The 19,044-nt window shown below is 49.6% G+C and overlaps 1 protein-coding gene across 1 annotated transcript in view; it reads left to right on the top strand.

The window, feature by feature from the left end:
• The window catches only part of LOC128270127 (uncharacterized), a 70,818-nt gene that overhangs the window by 49,177 nt on the left and 2,597 nt on the right, over positions 1-19,044 (top strand). The window contains exons 3-5 of the mRNA XM_053007533.1: positions 3,966-4,188; positions 12,697-12,824; positions 17,966-18,134. Coding sequence (XP_052863493.1) covers positions 3,966-4,188; positions 12,697-12,824; positions 17,966-18,134 — 520 coding nt within the window. The remainder of the gene's footprint in view (positions 1-3,965; positions 4,189-12,696; positions 12,825-17,965; positions 18,135-19,044) is intronic.

The following is a 19,044-nucleotide window of genomic DNA, read 5'->3' as shown; positions in this document are numbered from 1 at the left end:
TACTGCGTCCCGGGTCCGTTTTCCGTTGTTCTTTCCGACTCTTTTTTTTACTTTTTCCGTGATGAGAATCGTTCGTTTTTTTGGTTTTCATTGGTCGCCCACTTCTTGTTCCGGTCGCTGCCGTTCTGCCATTTATCGTGCGATGGTTGTTCAATTTCAGTGGAAAATCGCAACATCGTTCTGCGCCAGAGAGCAATTTTCACGCTACAAGAACGCCACTAGATTGTCTGTCGCCCGTGGCCCCAAATTGGTTCGGAGTTGCGTCAACCTTAACGGTAACATACCGAACCGCGAGTGTATGTGTGCTCGGCCGGCCAACCAGCCAGTGTCGGTTGCCGGAAATGAAAAGTTCATCCGAACGCGCGGTACCGTGCGATGAGAGCATGTTTGGGGCAACATTTTTACGACCCACTTCAGACGCCCCACACGCACACACTTACACACTTGGTGGTCCAATTGAGGGCACTATGGCTGAAGAGCCCCGAAACCCGGAATGGTGTGATGTGGTGACGTAGAATGTCCTTTTTCAAGAGGACCCGGGGCACCGGCACCGTAAAAAGGCCGCGGAATCGACGGGATGCCGACGGGAATTTAGAAACGTGCAACACCGAAGCCCATGCGTTTGTGGTCGTTTCAACTTCCGGTTTTGGGAAAAGTTCGAAAGCACGCACACGCACGCATGTGCAATTTATGAATGCACACGCCAAATTTGGACCATGATTTGTTGCAGTATGCAACTTTTTTACTTACCACAAAAAGCCGCATTCGGGAACACAAAACGGCCATATTGGGCCCACTAGCGTCCACCGAACGATGGCTCGGCTCCTCCCATGTTGTGGAGTAACATTCAAATGCCTGCCTTGATCATCGCGAGCATTTTTGCAATAGAGAGGGAAGGCTTGCTGCGACCGAACCGTCAATCGTAACAAGCGTACTAACCGGCGATAGGCTCACTTTCGACATCCACTTTGTCTTTGTCGTACATTCCTCATAACTGAACGAAAGGTTTTTAGAACGATATGTGTGACAAATGTTCCTTTGTTAACGTGCGGGATAAAACAAATGTCAGGATGTCAGGTTCGCTCCGTCACCACATTAGCCCCCAAAGCGACACAACCGTTCGTAGTTATCACGTTGGAGATAGACATTTTCACTCGTTATCGATCAATAAAATTTAACGATCCAACAACGAAGAGCCCCAAAGCAAACAGAAATCGGCCGAAAGTCAAAATGCCGCGCTTCCGTCGCCGCATTTCGACAATATAAACACGCGTTTTATGGGCACTTCCGATGGATCAAATATGAATGAATCAATTACGCCCATCACACCATGTTGCGTGACTCCTGACACTACCTGGAGCAAGGTGTACCGTTGTCAGTTGGTTTCTGTTACGTCTTCCCTCTGTTTTTCTCTATCTTTCTTTTATTTTATTTACACCAAAACCAAGGCACTCTTCATTAACATCGTGGTTTGGTTTGCGTGCGCGATTCGTACCACGGTGTCTTGTTCACTATGATCTGATTCACTAAATCGAACCACGATGCGTTTATTTACTAAACGATTGTAATGTGACGTTGTCACAGTAAATAAATCACATCTATAAAAAAGTCGTTCCGCAAGTGAATTCACTAATTAAACCAAAAGTACTGGCAACTAGGCGTCTCCATCAGGCAGTCACGATTCTCTATTGACCACCTTCTCTATACGAAAGTTTGCTTCATTTTGTGTAGCATTTTCATTTTAAAGCCCTGAGTCTGTTGCTATTTGAATTGTTTTACATTTCATCAAAAGACTGCAACGTCTGCGAGTACCAAATGTTACCAACCACAATCGAAACCAATCAAACAGTCGGTATTATTTTAGACAGAGAGAGAGAGAGAGAAAGAGCGAGAGAATAAAATTAATTAGGCAGCTTTTAGAAGCCACACATCCAATAAGAAGCAATCTTTGGTGGGCAGCCGGCTGTAACATCGTCCCGAAAATTCCAACCGTACAGAGAGCGCCCGAGCAGAGCTGCACCGGAAACCTGGGGAGTTCAGTCCTCACGTTCAATAAATCGTACCCACCCTGCCGGCGCCCGGAATGACATTTTCCAGATGTCTCAGCTGCAGTGTCCCGTCGTAAACGGGGGATAAAACTAATTGATTTCATTATTCATGACGTCGAACATTGTTGCACTCGAGATATCGATGTTAGAGATCCATTCGTTGTTCGCCCGCCGGTGGTACCGGCGGTGACACGGCTGTCCTCGATCGCTTATGAGCTTGTCCCGATGGTGCTGCTTCCTTTCGTGCACGCTTCACCGGACCGGTCAGCTGCAGCGATGGTGCCACTCAAAACCGATTCGAACGGAAAAAATCGATCCTCTGCAGACATGTGCTTTCGAGCGGCGAATATTTATACTGTCTCTCTCTCTGTCGTTCCGTGAGGGCTTTAGCCTAGCGACTTGGGACCACGCTGACGAAAGCGGTGAAACGGGCTGCAACATAATCCCCCGGCGAACGAAACGATGCAAGGGTGCGCCCGACGGAAATGTATGCTCTTTGGCCCCCGACAGGCGCACGGCACATGGTGCCTTCATATTGGCTTTCGATGTTTGGTGGAGAAGCATCTTCGGCAGCATTCGAAGTGTTCCGAAAAGAAAACGAATCATTTCCCTACCATCACGTGTTGTTTTCCTTCGACGGTGCAAATCCCTCTGTCATTGAGCGAGTGCCTTCGAGCACGCCCCAGAGAATCGGTCGGTCCGGTCGAAAGCAGTCAATCCCAGGCCAGTCCTTTTACTGCCACTTGAGTTCATGTTTAGGCTACATAATCTTTACTTAGCACGAGTGGCATTGATGGAGCCTTTCTTCTCCGTTTCCGGTGGCCATCGGGAACGCATCTCGGGCTGATGCAGCTGCGCCGAACCACCACAACTAGGAGCGACCCAATGTGCCGTAAGATCCGACCGGCTATTAAGATGATAAACTACACCGATTTGCCGCTTGTTGCTGTTGCACACGTTCTACGGCTGTCGGCTAGAACACGATGAGTGTCTTGAGCCGTTCTCCGGGAGGTGCGGAAGAGTCGCTTTATCATTGCGAACGGTCACGAAGTGATAGATGAGAATGACAAAACATCGTGAGCGATTATCTAACAGAGGCGAAAAGATTCTTCGCCACCGGAGCGAGCGGCAGATGTCAAGCGTTGAACACTTGCAAAGTGGAGTGCTCAAGTGTTGAACACCTGGGCACCTGCGATAATCTGAATCCCTTTTGTGGGGGCCAAGATTGGCAGTAAATCAAAGTATTCATAAGAAGACCTGACGATCGACATCATTTGATCTTTTTAACGGTTAATATTCATTGACATAATGGGTATAGAAAAAAACATTAAAATATAAAATAACGCAATTTAATAGGTTTCCATAAACATGGTGAATTCCATTTTGAAAGCATAAAAATTCCATTATATTAATGATAACACTACTGCACTTCGGTCATGAACACCACGGTACGTGTCACGGCATTTTCCATTTTAAAAGGGCAGCAAATATAATCCTCAAACTGAACCGAAAACATACACGGTTGAGCCGGGCAGCTTTCCGTGTCCTTTTCCGGGCAGTACAACAAAAACCAATTTCCACAAGCGATCACGTCTGCGCTATGCTGCGACGCACATGACCAGACCAGAAAACCCCTCGGACAAACATAAAACACTAGAACGCTAGTGAAAAACAAACATTCCAGCCATTCCGGGGGTGGGAGGAAGCAAAAGCCAGGCGAACGTTCGGCCAGCGTCGGTGGTCACCGGTTGCACTTCTCAAGGAATGGCCATGTAACGTGCATAAATCTGATCACCATTTCGACCCGCCTCCTTATGCCAACTGACCCCGAACCTACTCCTGCTTGCTTGGGTTTGTTTGGAGAACTCTTTTTCATCACCGATTTTTCCGCTTCTTTCCCACCGAAAAAAAAAACAGATGCTGCTGCAAGTGTCCTGGGTGCGCCACCGGGACATCCATCTGCTGACCGTGGGCCGCTACACGTACACGTCCGATCAGCGGTTCCGGGCGATACATCATCCGCACACAGAAGACTGGAGCCTCCAGATCAAGTACCCGCAGCATCGCGACTCCGGCATCTACGAGTGCCAGATCTCGACGACGCCCCACATGAGCCACTTCGTGCACCTCAACGTCATCGGTAAGTACGGCGGCACCGTCCAGGCGTAGGATGGCCCTCCGGACGCGTTGCAGGGCGTCGTCCGGAGACACGGCAAACTTTCCCAACCCTTTTGGTCAACCCAATCAGCACGGCCCAGCCGAATTCGGAACGACCTTCCAGGAGGCGATGCAGGTGCATCGCCTGCAGCATTCCCCAGTGCTTCTCCACACCACCGTTCGGTGACTTTCAGAGCCATTTCTAAATTAATTTTAATTCCCCCAACGCCCGGACCGCATCGTAAAATCGTTCCGGATCGTGCGGAGTCGGAGTTCAGAAACTCCATCGTACCGCCACATGGCTCACGGGGAATTTCCGGTCCTTTCTGCGTTGATTAGACGCTGGAAATTTATACCTCGTGCTCGGTGAAGCAACACGAGTCACAGACGGCGCTCGTGCTGGAAAATGAAAACGAATATTTATTTTAGAAACCCGTTCCACGACCACCCGCAATTGCAATTTGTTGTTTTAGCCACATAAACTTAACGAACTCTAACTTATCAGTGCGTGGCGGGTTGCCTTAACTTATTCGTTTCGTAACTATAGTATCTTTACAAAACGCAATTGTTTCAAACAATGGTATTTGATTTATCTATTTTTGTGTGACCCCTTTAAACAACCTTTAGATAAACTCTTAATTTAGTTCGAATTCAATTGCTCATTTGAGATTGAAGCAAACAACCAATTTGATTTAAAATTGAACATTACACTCCATTTTTGTTGCCTTTTCACACGGTCTTTTACCACACAAAATTATTTTACTTTGCCAAAATATCTAAGTTAAAAAAGTGGAAGAAACACTATTCAAGTGCCAGCCGTTCCAAAGTATCCCAGTTTAATTAAACTATCGGCAACTCATATCAGGTCACCATATCCGACACTTTCGTAATCGGATATCAATGAAGCGGACAATTGAACGCATTGAGAGTCGCGTACGGCAAACAACCTCCCTAGTCCTCTCGCATATCATTGGACTGATAAAGCAAATAAGGGGATATCGCATGGACCACTGCCAGTATTGATCGCAGTGCAGTGTGTTGTTATGCGTCGAGGACAAATGCTATGTTAGCGTTGATTTTTTAAGCCTCTCGCAATTCGTCCAAAACTCAATGAGGAGGGAATCGGACAGTTGGCGCATTCCACTCTACTTTGGCTCGTTGACCAATACTTGAACCAATCTGCCCCATTGTACTTCACGAGTATCTAAATTATTTCCAAAAACTATACTCACAAATTCCTACACATTTGAAAGGTGTCCCACAATGTATAATCAGTTGAGTCTTTTCGTGCGCTTTTTGTACAGCAACACTCTGCAAGCATTCCAAAAAACCTCCGTAATGGTCTCCAAACAAGCGTTCCAGAGCTACGGCTTCAGTGCAAACTAATTTCTCAGAAATACCTGCGCAGTGTCCTCCACACAAGCAATAGATAATTTGATAGCACCAAAACAACCTTCGGAGTGCAGCAAAACGTGTACCATTAAATGGACACTCCGAAAAACACTCAGCCTGCACGTTCGCCATAGATGTGCCAGGTCCAATGGCCGTTCTGACTCCAATGGCCTTCGTTCTGTGGAAGGTCCAATGCGTAAAGTATGCTGCATTCGTTACAACCGGAACGAACCCATGGTCGATGGGTTCGCCCACTGGCAAGGCCTTCGATGGCGAGTCGGTGCCAAAGGTACCATTGTTAACACAGCTCGTCGCACGATTAGGCCCGGCAGGTCGCACAATACACGCACCAACCACCCTGGCCGCCAGAAACCTAGGACGGCCACTACAACGTCCGTGGATTCAGGCCATCCGGAAAGGCACTTTCGCCCCGATAACGGTTTTAACTAACGGAAACGGGGCAATAATTTTGCGTTCTCGACGCCGTTCCTCCTAATTCAATAGTTTATCCCGGAGCCAGGATAACGGACAATCGGCACCGTTCGGTTCGTCTGAAAGTCTTCGTCTTCGCTGCCCAGTCGTTGGCACACTGTAAACACTGCCATTACGTAATCATTGGCGTTCGGCAAGTTCGCTGCCGGGTTCCGGTGTTCGGGCTGGCGCATTCCCGGGATCCATGGATTACCCGGGACAATGCTGGGTCCGGGGTCCGAGTCCATTGGCAGTACAAATCAATTCGATGCGAGTCTTCTAGCGCGATCACGCGTCACAGAACGCGTTCTCGGACCGAGTAGCCCAGGTCCATCGTAGCTGCACAAACGGCGGGGAAAACAAACGGCCCTCGGACGGCCTCGTTGCATCTTAAACAACAGCCCCACGCCACCGTAGAGTCGTAGAGATAAACAACGTTGGGACAAGAAGTTCGAAAACTCAATTTACGCACCGCATCGGGAGACCGTTTGGCGGATGCAATGGTCGGACTCACCGTGCACTCATCGTGTGTTTGTTTGATAAGACTTCCACTGAATACTGTATGTGGCCGAGTGCAACGCATGGCGAAGTAAACTTTAGCCGTGGTCAACGTTCCTGGAAGTCTTCCATTTTGGTATTGATTAAACTGGAACTGCCGTTTGCGTAGTGAAACGTTTCGTAGAATAAACGTTTGTTAGCTGAAACAATTGTGACAGATCCTGGCAGCGTGTCCTGGCGTTTCATTCCGATTTACATTGGAACAAAACAAAGGTATTAACGGGAATGCGGAAATGTGCTTAAATTTCACAGCAACAGGTGTCCGATTCCCTGCCAATCCCAATCTAGCGTGTCCAGTTATTCATTTTTACCATTACATGCTCATTGGTTCATCGCACGCTAGGTGCTGCCTATTCGCGGCTACAGGATTATCTGTAGCCCAGGGCGCCGAGAGACAGAGTGCCGAGTGTGTGTCCTTTGCATTCCCTGTACTCTACGCACGTTTGGTAGCACGCAACGCATTAACGCTCAGCGTAACAACCAAATCCGCGCTTAGTGTGAGGATTTGTTCCCTCGCTTGAATCGATATGCGGCCGATCGATGAAAGGCAGGCATTAGTCGGTCAGCACGATAACCTTATTTTAGAACGAGGACCTCCCGAGTTTACCCGTGTTGGGTGAACGTAATCCGACGTGTGGAGTCATTTGCATGCAGCTTACGGGCACATTTCCTTGTTTGGGATTAGAATGATAATTGTTTGCAAGAATCGCTGCATTCATTACAACCAATTGTTACATGCAGGGTGGATTGTGGTGCTAGGTAAACGTAATTAGTACACCACTCTCTAATCATCATCTTCCACTTAGCAAGTGAGGCGAGCCGTTGGCGTTTTTTTAAACGATGCCAATAGTTGTCTGTGCCATTTAGAAGCTTCAAGCTTCTTACTACATACTTGTTCACACCAAACTTCCATAAATAGCCTCCGTTCCACTTTTCTTCTCTGATGGTCTCAAGCAGTACGCCTGAAAGTATGCAATTGCAGCTATGTTAAGTAATTCGGTAGTGATTAGCAGAAACATTCAAAAAGACGATGTTCACATAGCATTACATAGAGCCAGCAATAGTTTATTTTATTTTTCACTACATCTATTAACGTTTGTTTTGTATTAATATTCTACATTCCACCCTTTTGGTTTTCTATATTAAGAATAAGTCGTCTGCACAGTTTCACCGTTAACGGATCCCTCTTTGCGCGCAACAAAGTGGGCAGTCGCGGTCACAGCTTCTCGGTTGGCTGATATGTGCGTTGGTTCCAACGGCACCATCCGCTCTCCGCTTGCTCCCGAGCCGACGAAAGGATTTCAATGCCACTCCTTCGCCAGACCACGCGACCGACACCACGAAGTTAATTGTGCCGTGCTTGATCCTAGAACAACTCACTTTCCCGGCGCGGCGCCTTCGCCTAAGCCATGCAAATGTTGGTAATTAAATCAACCTCTAGCGGGAGCGACTCAGCTCACGCTGCTACGGTGAACAAATCGTTGTCCTTCGCTGGCCCCGTGATGGCATCCCCAGCGGGTCCCACCCGAAGCTGGTCACAATAAATCCCGGCGAAACCCCGAAAGCAATTTTCCGTATCAAATCACACCAAACCACACACCGACCGAGGCGGCGACCGAGACGGGACGGGAAAACTGGGACGATGACGTGGGACAAACGGGCGCGACATCCCACCTACCATCGCCAACCGAGTCAGTTTTTCACCCGACCCAAAGTTTCGCCGACCGGCCGAGCGGTGGCCGTAAATTCCCGCTCTCATTTGCATACGGAAGAAATAAACCAAACCGCGGCTTAATCGACAAACTCATAAAACCGAGTGTGGGGCAATTAAAACCATCGATAAATATTACGGACCACGCTTACCCTTGGCCCCGGGCCCGTCGGACGGACGGGCGCTCCTTGGAAGAAGCCACCGCAGTGTGCCCACCCCTCCTGGAAAGGATCCCGACAATCTCTGGGGCCCCTCCATGGCTTCCGGTTGCGGGAAAAGGGCGAAAGTTTCACCGAGTCGGAAGTAGCACGGGCATAAATCGTTACACTGTTTGGGTCGCCGGAGCGAGGTCTATTTCTGGCCATCGCCAACCTTCGGGTACGGGAAGTGAGTTCCCGGTGGGACGGTTGAAACTCGTTTGCTAATGCATCTGGCCGAAGAAAAGTTCCCGGGGCCCAAAATAGACCCCGATGCAACGCGGACGTAAGGCACCGGAACGAATGCCTAACTGGCTCCTAGTTTAGCACCGGACCGGAGATACAAGATACGTGTTCGGTTGCGCTTTATGCTCGGCATATCAAACTTATGAACCCAAAGCTACCTCATATTGCACCGACGTGCATCCTCAGCGCTCAGATCTCAAGTGCGGACTTAATTTTGAAGTTGCTTTTAAATTGCGAAAATTCTTTTGCAAACTCCAGTCACAAATAGCAGCATTTGGACTGACGTGTATTGCAGCCAACTTTGCAACAGCGTTACCGGAGTGGAAAGTAATTATCGCAACACTCCCAAAACGCACAAAAGTGCATTACTTTGCGAACGCCAAAGTTACGGCCAAGATAAGACGGCGCCCATCCGTCAGGTGGGAAAAGTTGCCGGATTTACAAGTTGCCAGCCAACGCGAACCGTTGCCAGCATATTTCCACCGTTCGATGCTTTCCCAAGGACCGCCGCACCAGATCCGATCGATCGCAATGCTGGAGCGAAAGTTGTTCGTGCTCGGTGACGTAAGCAGCCGGGCTGCCCGGCTGCTGATCGTTGACCCAGCAAATGCTTGCATATGGCGTGGCCATGGCCACGGCTGTGTTGGCTTTCTGAGGATTCGTATTTCGCCGGAAGGTCGCCAGGAGTATTCGACCCACCCCAGGCCAGCACTTTTGGGGAACCGTAAGCTGTGCAGCTCCGGTAACCAGCTTGTGAGAACTGGGTTCGGGGCAAAAAGACGAATGTTACTGAAGGTGCTCCCAACTGTGTTGGTGGATGCGTGTGCATGTGTTTGGCACGCCACATTACGTAACAGTAATTGAACGTGGTCGGAATGCAACATAGCTCACTTTAAGAAGCAAACCAGGACGGCTCCCGGCAGTTCATGCTTAGAGCATTTCACTTCTTTTCCATCAACAATTGGCAGTTCTTATCGGTGTGCGGGTTATGTTTTTATGCGCTGTAATCGCAGGTAAACTCGGTTTGATAGCACTTCTTTATTTTTTCCTCTTTCGCCGGTTCCGGGGTGACTCACACTACTACACACCGCCTTCTAACGGTTCCCGTATTGCCATCGAACATAACATAAACTATTCGCCATTTCAATTTCATCGACTCTTTTGGCGACCTATTCAGTCTGGGTACGTTGGTCTTGGTCCGTCCGATCGCCGCCAGTCTTGTTCCGTTCACCATCCATCATCAGCAGCCAGATTTCATCATAGAGATTTTGTTCAAGTTCCGATAGTAGTAGAGAAGAGTAGTGGCACGCATCAGTTAGTTACGGTCACCAATTTGGTGTCGACTCCCAACCGGCGCAAATTATTAGCTTAACGCGAACCGTGCAATTGAACGAGGCGCGCAAATGAGCGTTAAAATGGCGGCCGCCGAAGCTGCCGTGCGTGAAACATAATTGATGAATTATCATAAATTCCGCTAGCCAGCCACAAATTCCACATGTCGACCAGATTACCGCATGCCGATGGGGCTAGCCAAATCTCTTCCCATCTCTCTCTCGCTCTCTTCCACTGCCTCTGCCCCGGGGGATACTAATGCACGTGGGATTAAAATGACATCCATTTTCACCCGGTGACAGGGATGAGCCGAGCGGTTTACCAGTGCCGTACCGAGACCCGAACGGCCCCCACCGGATGTATTGGGGTGAAAGAGGCCATAACACTCGCCAGAAGGAAGCGACGGTACGGTATGGAATTAGCAAGCAAGTTTCGGTCGCCATTTTCTTATCGATCTGTGGCTCCCGGGCAAAACGCGCTAATCTGCCGTTCCGACCCTGCGGCCGGCAGGGCATCCTCCCGGAAAGGTCCTTCCGGTGCCGACCGGAGGACAGCTGGGAATTATATTGCGAGGCGGCAACGTGATCAGCGACCCCGGTCCCGGTTTCAATCATCGGCACCACGCACCTTGGACTTGGAGGAAATAAAATCAAGTGAAAATATTTGATTTATTACTCTCTCGCCGTGTTGATAATAAGCTCTACGGCCCACCGCCCCGGCCCTGGCCTCAGCTAGCGCCCGCATTATGTGACGCTTCCGAGCGGAACGGGTGCTCGGTCGGTCGGCCGGCGGTTTGCAAACAAAAGGATCTCCGACACCGGAAGCCCGGACCCGGCCATTCCGGGGTTCGCAGCGTTCGCATAAATTTCATTTTTGTTTTTCCGCCCCCCCTCCCCGGTGGTGATCCAATTCCCAAAGGATTCTTCCGAAGCGCCACCAGTAAACACACCCGGCGCACGTGTCCCGTGCCTGCGGCGGGTCCTTTCTTGCCAGACATCCTGGGACGCGGAGCCTAATGTTGTCCACTCGGTTCCAGTAGCTCGTCGGGCTCACCCAGGTCCAGGTCTGATTGTAAACAGAATCAAAAGAAATCGACCCAAAAACAAACGCACACATACACAGGGAGCGGGGTGTGTACACATAAACACTGGGGAACCTTTTGCACCTTTTCCCCGGTGCCGCCGGAAGGCTATTTTCCAGACTCTTGCCACACAAGCTGTCTTGGTGGGTTTTGTTCGGTGGGTTCAAGCAGCTTTCACCTCCTGCTGCCACCACGGTGCGGGAAAAGATCCGCTTTCCTTTCTCTCTCATTTTTTGCCTCAAGACACACCTTTGCCTTCGCCTGGCCATTTTATTTCGGAACGCAGGAAGTCTCGGACGGTCGGAGTCCGTGGCCGAGCCAGGAGCATAAATCTTTCTCAAATGAAATAGCAGGAAAAAATGGAAATAAAAGAAGACAGCCAGGCCATGTATGTGTATGTGTGTGTTGGTATTCCGTCGGACGTGGCTTCTTACTGGGGGTTGCCTTGAAAACGACGCTTCGAAGATCGATCGAATGGCCGTGGAATGGCGGCGAAGAAAAGGGTTGCCGGAGCGCAAAGGAATCACTTCTTGCCAGCTTTCGGGGCGCAGCAACTCGAGCTCCGGAATGCCATTCCGTTCTTGGGTCGCGAGGGTTCCTTGAGGTTCTGTCCCACCAAGCGGTACAGGTGTGCTGGCTCCAGTTTCACTTCAAGTCGCCCGGGAGCGGTATTGCCTGCGTACTTACTGTGCAGTGGGTTGAATTTCCCGGAGTCTGTCAGCGCCATGCTGAAATAAGCGTAAGGATGTACCTTGCCATTTCTTTGCTACTAGTTTTCGGTGGACCTCCTTTTAAACTCCGTTTTTTCTGAATGGTGAATAATATTCATTGTTATGCGCAGGCCATTTGAAAACGGAAAAAAATGAATGATACAAAAGGGAATTAACTTGGTAGCTTTTGATTGATGTCAACAAATGTTTTTCATCAAAAGATCAACATCTAACTCGAGGCATGTATTGTTTATTACCAATTCAGGATTCTCTGTTGAAATCCCTAAAGCCCTCTTTATGGATGCAATATGCGTACGCTCTATGGTCATGAGAAATCCCAAAATATCCATCCACAGCGGGATCATTGGGTTTGCAATGTCCTCAACTTGATCTCCACTCTGACCATTCACCTCTCTGCTACAATGGAACAATTTGAACAGGGACAATAAACGCAAACGATATTTGACAAAGTTTGAAATTGAACGGAAACGTACGCCAACGTCTCCTTCAATTACCTGGTGACCGAAACGACACATACTTTAAAGCTTTCGTTTTCCTCCTACCTTTGCTTTGACTTCTTATCGAAGATGTTATGAGAGAGATAAGGCTTAGTTATTGTCTCTTTCTCATTGTAAAGAAGCGTCAGATAAGTCCGTTCAATGCGGACCCGCTTTGAGTGCCGGCCTTTTAACCCACGCCGATCAAGCTGCTTTTTGTTAGGTTAACATTGAAAAAGAGTTGACATTATTCACAACATTATTTCAATCTTCTTTTCTCCATTTTCTCCCAACAGAACCATCAACGGAAATTATAGGCGCTCCCGATCTGTACATCGAAAGCGGTTCCACGATAAATCTGACGTGCGTCGTGAAGGACTCCCCGGAACCTCCGGCGTACATATTCTGGAATCACAACAATGCGGTAAGTGATGTACTTGGCCTAGACCCTCTGAAATATGGAAGTTTGGTGTTCATAAGTATGCCAGAAACCGGAAATCAGGATATTAGTTGTCTGTATATGGTCTCAGCCACAATCCTGCATCAACGGTATATTAAAAGCTAATAAACACCATCAAAGCCTCGGCGAAAAGTTTGAACACAGGAAGGAAAACAAACACTTCCTCACTCACTTTGTGTTGCAAAACATCCGGAATTTAATGGAACCTGATCGAAAAGTCAACTGCACTTCGAACCGCCGATCGATCGACGCGGGAAACGCGAAACGAGATAATTGATTCCGCACACACACACTCTCTCGAGTCTCTCGAAACATGAGCTACCAACCGACCGATGTTAGCCAGGATAGCCAGCGCCACCGGGGGCGGGCGTGTATCACGGTCGCGGCCGCGGCGCTCCGTCCGGTGGGGCAGATTTCGTTGTTAAGGGTTAAGCCCTTAACGGTGTAACGGCTGCAACGGAGCGACTCACGCTCTGGATAACATCGTCTAACGCCCGCATCCGAGAGTGAAGCAGTGGAAAAAGAAAGCATTACAGTAAGTGGTCGCCCGGATGGTTGACTTGCCACTTTGCACTCCATGGATTTTCCATGGATTTCCTCGTTTTTTGTTGCCCCAGTCATCTTCCAGTTCGTTTTCCCCCGTTTCTCGCCGTGGAAAAGACGAAGGACAGTGACAGCAAGCACAAAAAAAGAAGGGCCCACCAGGTGGATGGCGCTGGCCGGCACTGTCGGCTCTGCCTTCACCTTGGTTTGCTAATTTATATTCCACGAGGGGAAACTCCATTCTGGCGTAAAATCCATTACCATATTCATGGAACGGACGTTGTCTGCTTCGCTGCACTGGGCGGTGCATTGGTTGTGCCGCCAGATAAAGAGAGAAAGAGAGCGAAAGAGAGAGTGAGAGTGGCTCAATGGTGTCCCGGTGAACCCTTTGCATTGCACGTCGAGCACGTCACCCGTGCACTGCATAAATGACAGTAAAAATGGGCTGCCTGGTAGCATTTATCCTGGCGATGCACATCCAACCGCTGCACAGCGCCGCGCGTCAGACAGGTAGATTAAGCCAACGGCCGGCGTGCACTGGTGCATCGTTTCACGCCGCCCATCGCGCCATCCTTGCGTCCTTGGGCTCGGCCCAGTTGGGTCCCCCATCTGGAGCAGATCGGAGCGAAAAGCGTTCCACGTGAGCGTGTCCTGGGAGAGCGAAAAAAGGGCGCCTACACGCCAGACCATCCCTCGATGCGGAAAAGATGAGCTAAAACTAAATGAATTAATAGGATATCGAACACACACGCGGGCGCGCGCACACACGCGTACGCGAGCACTGCTCGAACACGGCCCCGTAAGCCATTGTGACCGAATTCGTACGATTTGTCAGGTGGAAAATTGAACGACCCAACGATGCACGGGTCACCGGTGACTTGCTGACAGCCGCACAGCTCGATTCGCCCCGTTGCCCAGATGCCAACTGCACCGAATGGGGCACTTTTTTGCCCGACCACTGTCGCGAATTTCACTGACCCATTCTCATTCGGGGCAAAATGTCGGTTTTATTTATACTTTTCGCGTTGTTCCTCGTCCCGGGTGCCGAAGACCGGAAATGGGGTCTGCTGGGGTTGCTGGAAATTAAAATGGTTCTTCGTAACTCTTGCATAACATAAGCAGATGTTGAGGCTTTTTTTCGACAGTAGTGCCCAATAGTATGTGAAATTTGGGTAACAATCTAGTTCCATTACTCGATAGGGGCCAAATGTACTTTGAGCTGCGTTTCAAGGCAAAAGACGTTAGCTCGACTCCCGATAGTGAATCGATCGAGGGCCAATGCTGCAGATAGTTTGTAGAAAACCTAGTTTTTAATCTTTCCTTTTCCGACAATGTTATGCATCGTTTAATTCGTATTTTATTTTAAAAGCCTGAAAGTAAGCAATGTTGTTGGCCTTTCTCAAAAATTCTACTCTTTTCCACAAAATGTTTTCCTGCTAACTTTTTTTCGAGCTCGGATTCGCTGCTTTCTAAATAAATTCAATTATGATATAAGTATAAAACTAAGAAAGTGTCTACAGATTTATATGTAGCATGTATAAAGTTGGAAACTAGGGTATACATTTACATTACGCTTACAATTAATAACCAATTTGAGCCACGTGATCAAACTTCTGAATATATTAAAATCGGTAACTCAGACGTTAGGATAATGTCGGGAGACTGCAACTAAAGCTTATGGGCTTAAGAATACAGCATTTTGCCAAACAATTACCGTACTAAATAATAGTCGCAGAAAGGCTAAAAATCAGATTATCATAAAAATTGTGCCAACCTTTTGGGTGTTTCCGAGTGGTGCTCTGCCTTGTCGTTAACCCACGCCTCTAATGACCAACAGCAGCAACAGCAACAGCAGCCGCCGGCTTTGGTGGAACTCGAACGAAACGCTCAGCCATTTTCCGCTCGGAATGGTCAGAAATTATAATGAACCCAGGTCGTGTCTGCCGTGGGTAACCCGGCCTTGGTGCCATGTTTGCCCGTTTCCGGGAACATCGCATCGTATCGCTCTCAGCGGTCAGCCAAGTGGGATGGAAAAATTATTTGCCTTGAGCCCTGTTTGCTCAACCGCCATTCCCGGGCGCACCTGTTCGGCCCACGCGAGGTATAATGCCAACGGGTGCCATGGAACATGGAGCAAAAAAGTAATAACCGGATGTGGGAATAAAATGTGCATCCATAAAGTGTGCGCTCTGGATCTGTCCGGGAGGAACTGGGACGAATGTTTTGCTTGTTTTCAATTTTCTTCCCTTTTTCCATGATGCGCACCATCCGTCGCTTCATTATGATTATTTTGCGATCCATGAACCTGGTCCACGGTCGGGTACACTGTGACGTACCTCAACTCTTCCGCCATCATCGTTAGCGCCGTTGACGAAGGAACCCACCTTCTGCTTCAACTGAGCGGCTTTGCTCCCAATGCTCACTTACCTCCAGCAATACATTTTTGGGTTCCTCTGGGTTAGTGAAAAAAACAAACCAAGATCTGGAAACCAGCGGAAAAGCCAACCGAATAAAAAGCCCCAACTTCCGCTTCCTGCCCGGATAGAGAGAGAGAGCGAGAGAGAGATAGCAGCGCCTTGATCTGGTCTCTGGCCGGCCGGTGGCCCCTGTGCCGGTGCTGATGTTTACATTAAATCTGATATTGATGTTGCCGACAAACACCGGAAGCCCGGCCAACCGGAACCGGATGCCCCCTGCCGGCACCTGTTACGCGGCGGTGGAAAATGAAATAAAACAAATACTTTGCCGCACCGGAAAGTGTGGCCCCGTTTCGCGGGCGAGCATGAAAACATATGGGAGCCCCGGGAAAGGTATGCGAGGCTAAAGTGAGAAAACTTAAATGAATCAAGTAAATCCGCAGCACCGAAGTGGAGCCGGGATGGAAAGCGGTTCCAATGGGGGCAGTTTGCGCCACCATTTACATCACTCTTTCCCGACGCGGGGCACACACACACGCACAAACAGACACACTGGCCGGTAGCCGAGCGCTTGTTGTTCCTGATAAGGTATAAACAGCTGCGCAACTCACAAATATTTGCTCATCAATAATTCATGAAACAAAATTACGAAGCCGATCGTTGACCGGTGCTCATGTGTTTGCAGCGTCCATTTTTTTCCCCCTGAGTCCCGTTGGTTTGTGGGCTCGGATCGTTTCCGCTCCGTGGCTCCGGTGGCGCTGATGGTTGCACCGACCCACGTCGGACCAGCGGATTCCGGGAACCGGGTGGCGCGTTGATGGACAAACATGGCCCCATAACAACACCGGTCTGGAAGTCAGGTTGGGCTGAAATGGCGCAAACATCGTCCGCACACCAGGGCCAGGGCAGACGAGAACCGTCCCTCAAACAAAAGGTCCGAACGCTCTGGAGGAGGACTTGCAGCCGTCAGATTGATGGCACACCGATAAGCGGGGCGATGATTACGATCGCACCCAATGTCGGCGTTTGCACCGGAAGACGGACACCACCGAGACGACACGAGCCCTGGCTCATTTGTTGACACAACACCACTAGCGGCCAGGGGCCGGCCATCATCCGGATGGCTTCACGGGTCCTGCAGGTGACAGCGCAATCAACAAGTTTGACCTGCCGACACCCGGGCAACGCCATTCGGTTGTCGAATGGTGCCACAAGTGGGCGGCACGCTTGACCGAGCCGGACAAAAACAAAAAAAAACAGCAGCCCGATTACTATTGCCAGTTGCGACCCGGTAGATTTGAGCCACGTCAAAGTCAGCCGCTGCCGTAGTTCCATATGGCGGCCACTGGTGGCTGGGACCTAGGATCCTCATTAATCATGCACCAGGATGGAGTTGCATCCAGCACTGACGGGGATTAGAGCTGGTACGGTCAGGAGTTCATTTGTTTCTATAGACAGACCACGCCGCTGCTGCTGTGAAATGGGGCGCTCCAATAATGGACTCACTGGTTGAAGTCATCGAGGAATTAGGGAAAGGAGAAACTGTATTGGAGTACAGACACTAGATCTACATCGTGCGGTAATAAAAACTCTCCAATGCACGATAAGTACCCAAGAAACACTCGGGAAACGGCAATGTGGTTGAGCTTTTCAAATCTTCCATCAGGAGTTTCGATTAGTGAAATGCTAGGCTATTTCGAATAGATCAAACCAACGATTTTGGAACACCAACAATACCTGAAGTTATCATTCAATTACGATAATGTGTTTCATATAGTTTACCGCTCCTAGCCACAATTCAGATGATTACATGAAGACTGAAGACTTCTTTCGTGGTAAGATCCATCCATCAAGTTACATCAGTTAGTGAACTGTTTGAATGGCCGATTTCTGTCATGTTTCAACTGACCTTAAGCTCAAAGGTTCCCGCTGAATAGAAACCTGCACTCAAATTTCACGGACTTCATCGGACGTCTTAGAAGCTTTGGCAAGAATGTCCCAATGTCTTCAATTCTAAGGACTTTAAAACCAACTATCCAAATTCAATGGGAAGACCCCAGTCAGACCTAAACGTGACTAATGCCAGCACGTCCAACAATCGTTAATTGCCTTCCCTCTGTTGTTCCGCATCTTCTGTTGTTGCAGATTATCAGCTATGACTCCCCGCGCGGCGGCGTCTCGGTGATCACCGAGAAAGGCGACACGACCACATCGTTTCTGCTCATCCAGAGCGCACGGCCATCGGATTCCGGACAGTACACGTGCAATCCGTCCAACGCCAAAAGTAAAAGTGTCACCGTGCACGTCCTAAACGGTAAGTCCACCAATTTACATCGCCAACGCCAGCTCGCCGGCCACCACCACTGGGCCACTCATCAAGCGGACGATCTCAAGTCTTCTCCGGCTCCGCTGCTCGAGTCTTCCCGAGATCCCGGAAGCGACCGACGACGCCGACGAGGAACGTCCCGCCGGACGTGGTTTATGTATTGCTTCAACTTTTGAATCTCTTGATTGATCGTTCCAATAATGGACTTTTATTAGATTACCAGCCGATCCACGGTGCGCCGGGGTTTGATGTTGTGCCGCATTACAATGCTGAGCCTGATGAATGTTTCCTTCGTCCTGCAATCGTACGGAGCGCGTTTTGAAGTGCACTTTGGCCGTTCCCGTTCGCTCCAGACGGCCGGTGGTGCAGTCATCAGGAATCGATTGGATTCGATTTTCGATTCCGAGGGAATGCTTCCGCCCGGCCACGGCCGGAGTACGATACTTACGAACGATATTCATGCCATCCTGCCGTCGACGGGAAATGTCAATAAATCACCATTCTTCGGACTCGGCGAGAGCCCGGCGTTCACCTTCTGCGGCCGAGACCTGTGGCCCAGCCCGTGTCCGGAGCTTACTTTGCAGCACTTCCCTGAAGCGCACCACACCTCACCCGAAGACGGACCCGAAGTGGCTGTAATCGGACCGGAATGTTTCTCGGGGCCACGGGGCCGAGGCGCTGCAGCCGAGTGGCAAAGTGCACAGAGAAAATTGCAGCTTTCGCCATCAATCCCCAGCGTCCAAAACGGACCGTAATGGGCCCGTTATTACGGCGACCGGTTCGGCATGTTCCCTCGGGAGCCGCTATCTTGTAGCGAACATGGGGAGGTCCAGGACCTCCCCAAGCGCCAACCACATTAAAGCAGAGACCGGAACTTTAAGCGCTCTGTCTGTCGCAA

Source organism: Anopheles cruzii, chromosome 3 (assembly GCF_943734635.1).
Source record: "Anopheles cruzii chromosome 3, idAnoCruzAS_RS32_06, whole genome shotgun sequence".
Classification (NCBI taxonomy): domain Eukaryota; kingdom Metazoa; phylum Arthropoda; class Insecta; order Diptera; family Culicidae; genus Anopheles; species Anopheles cruzii.
Note: the sequence above shows the minus strand (reverse complement) of the source record. Positions and strands in the feature narration are given on the sequence as shown.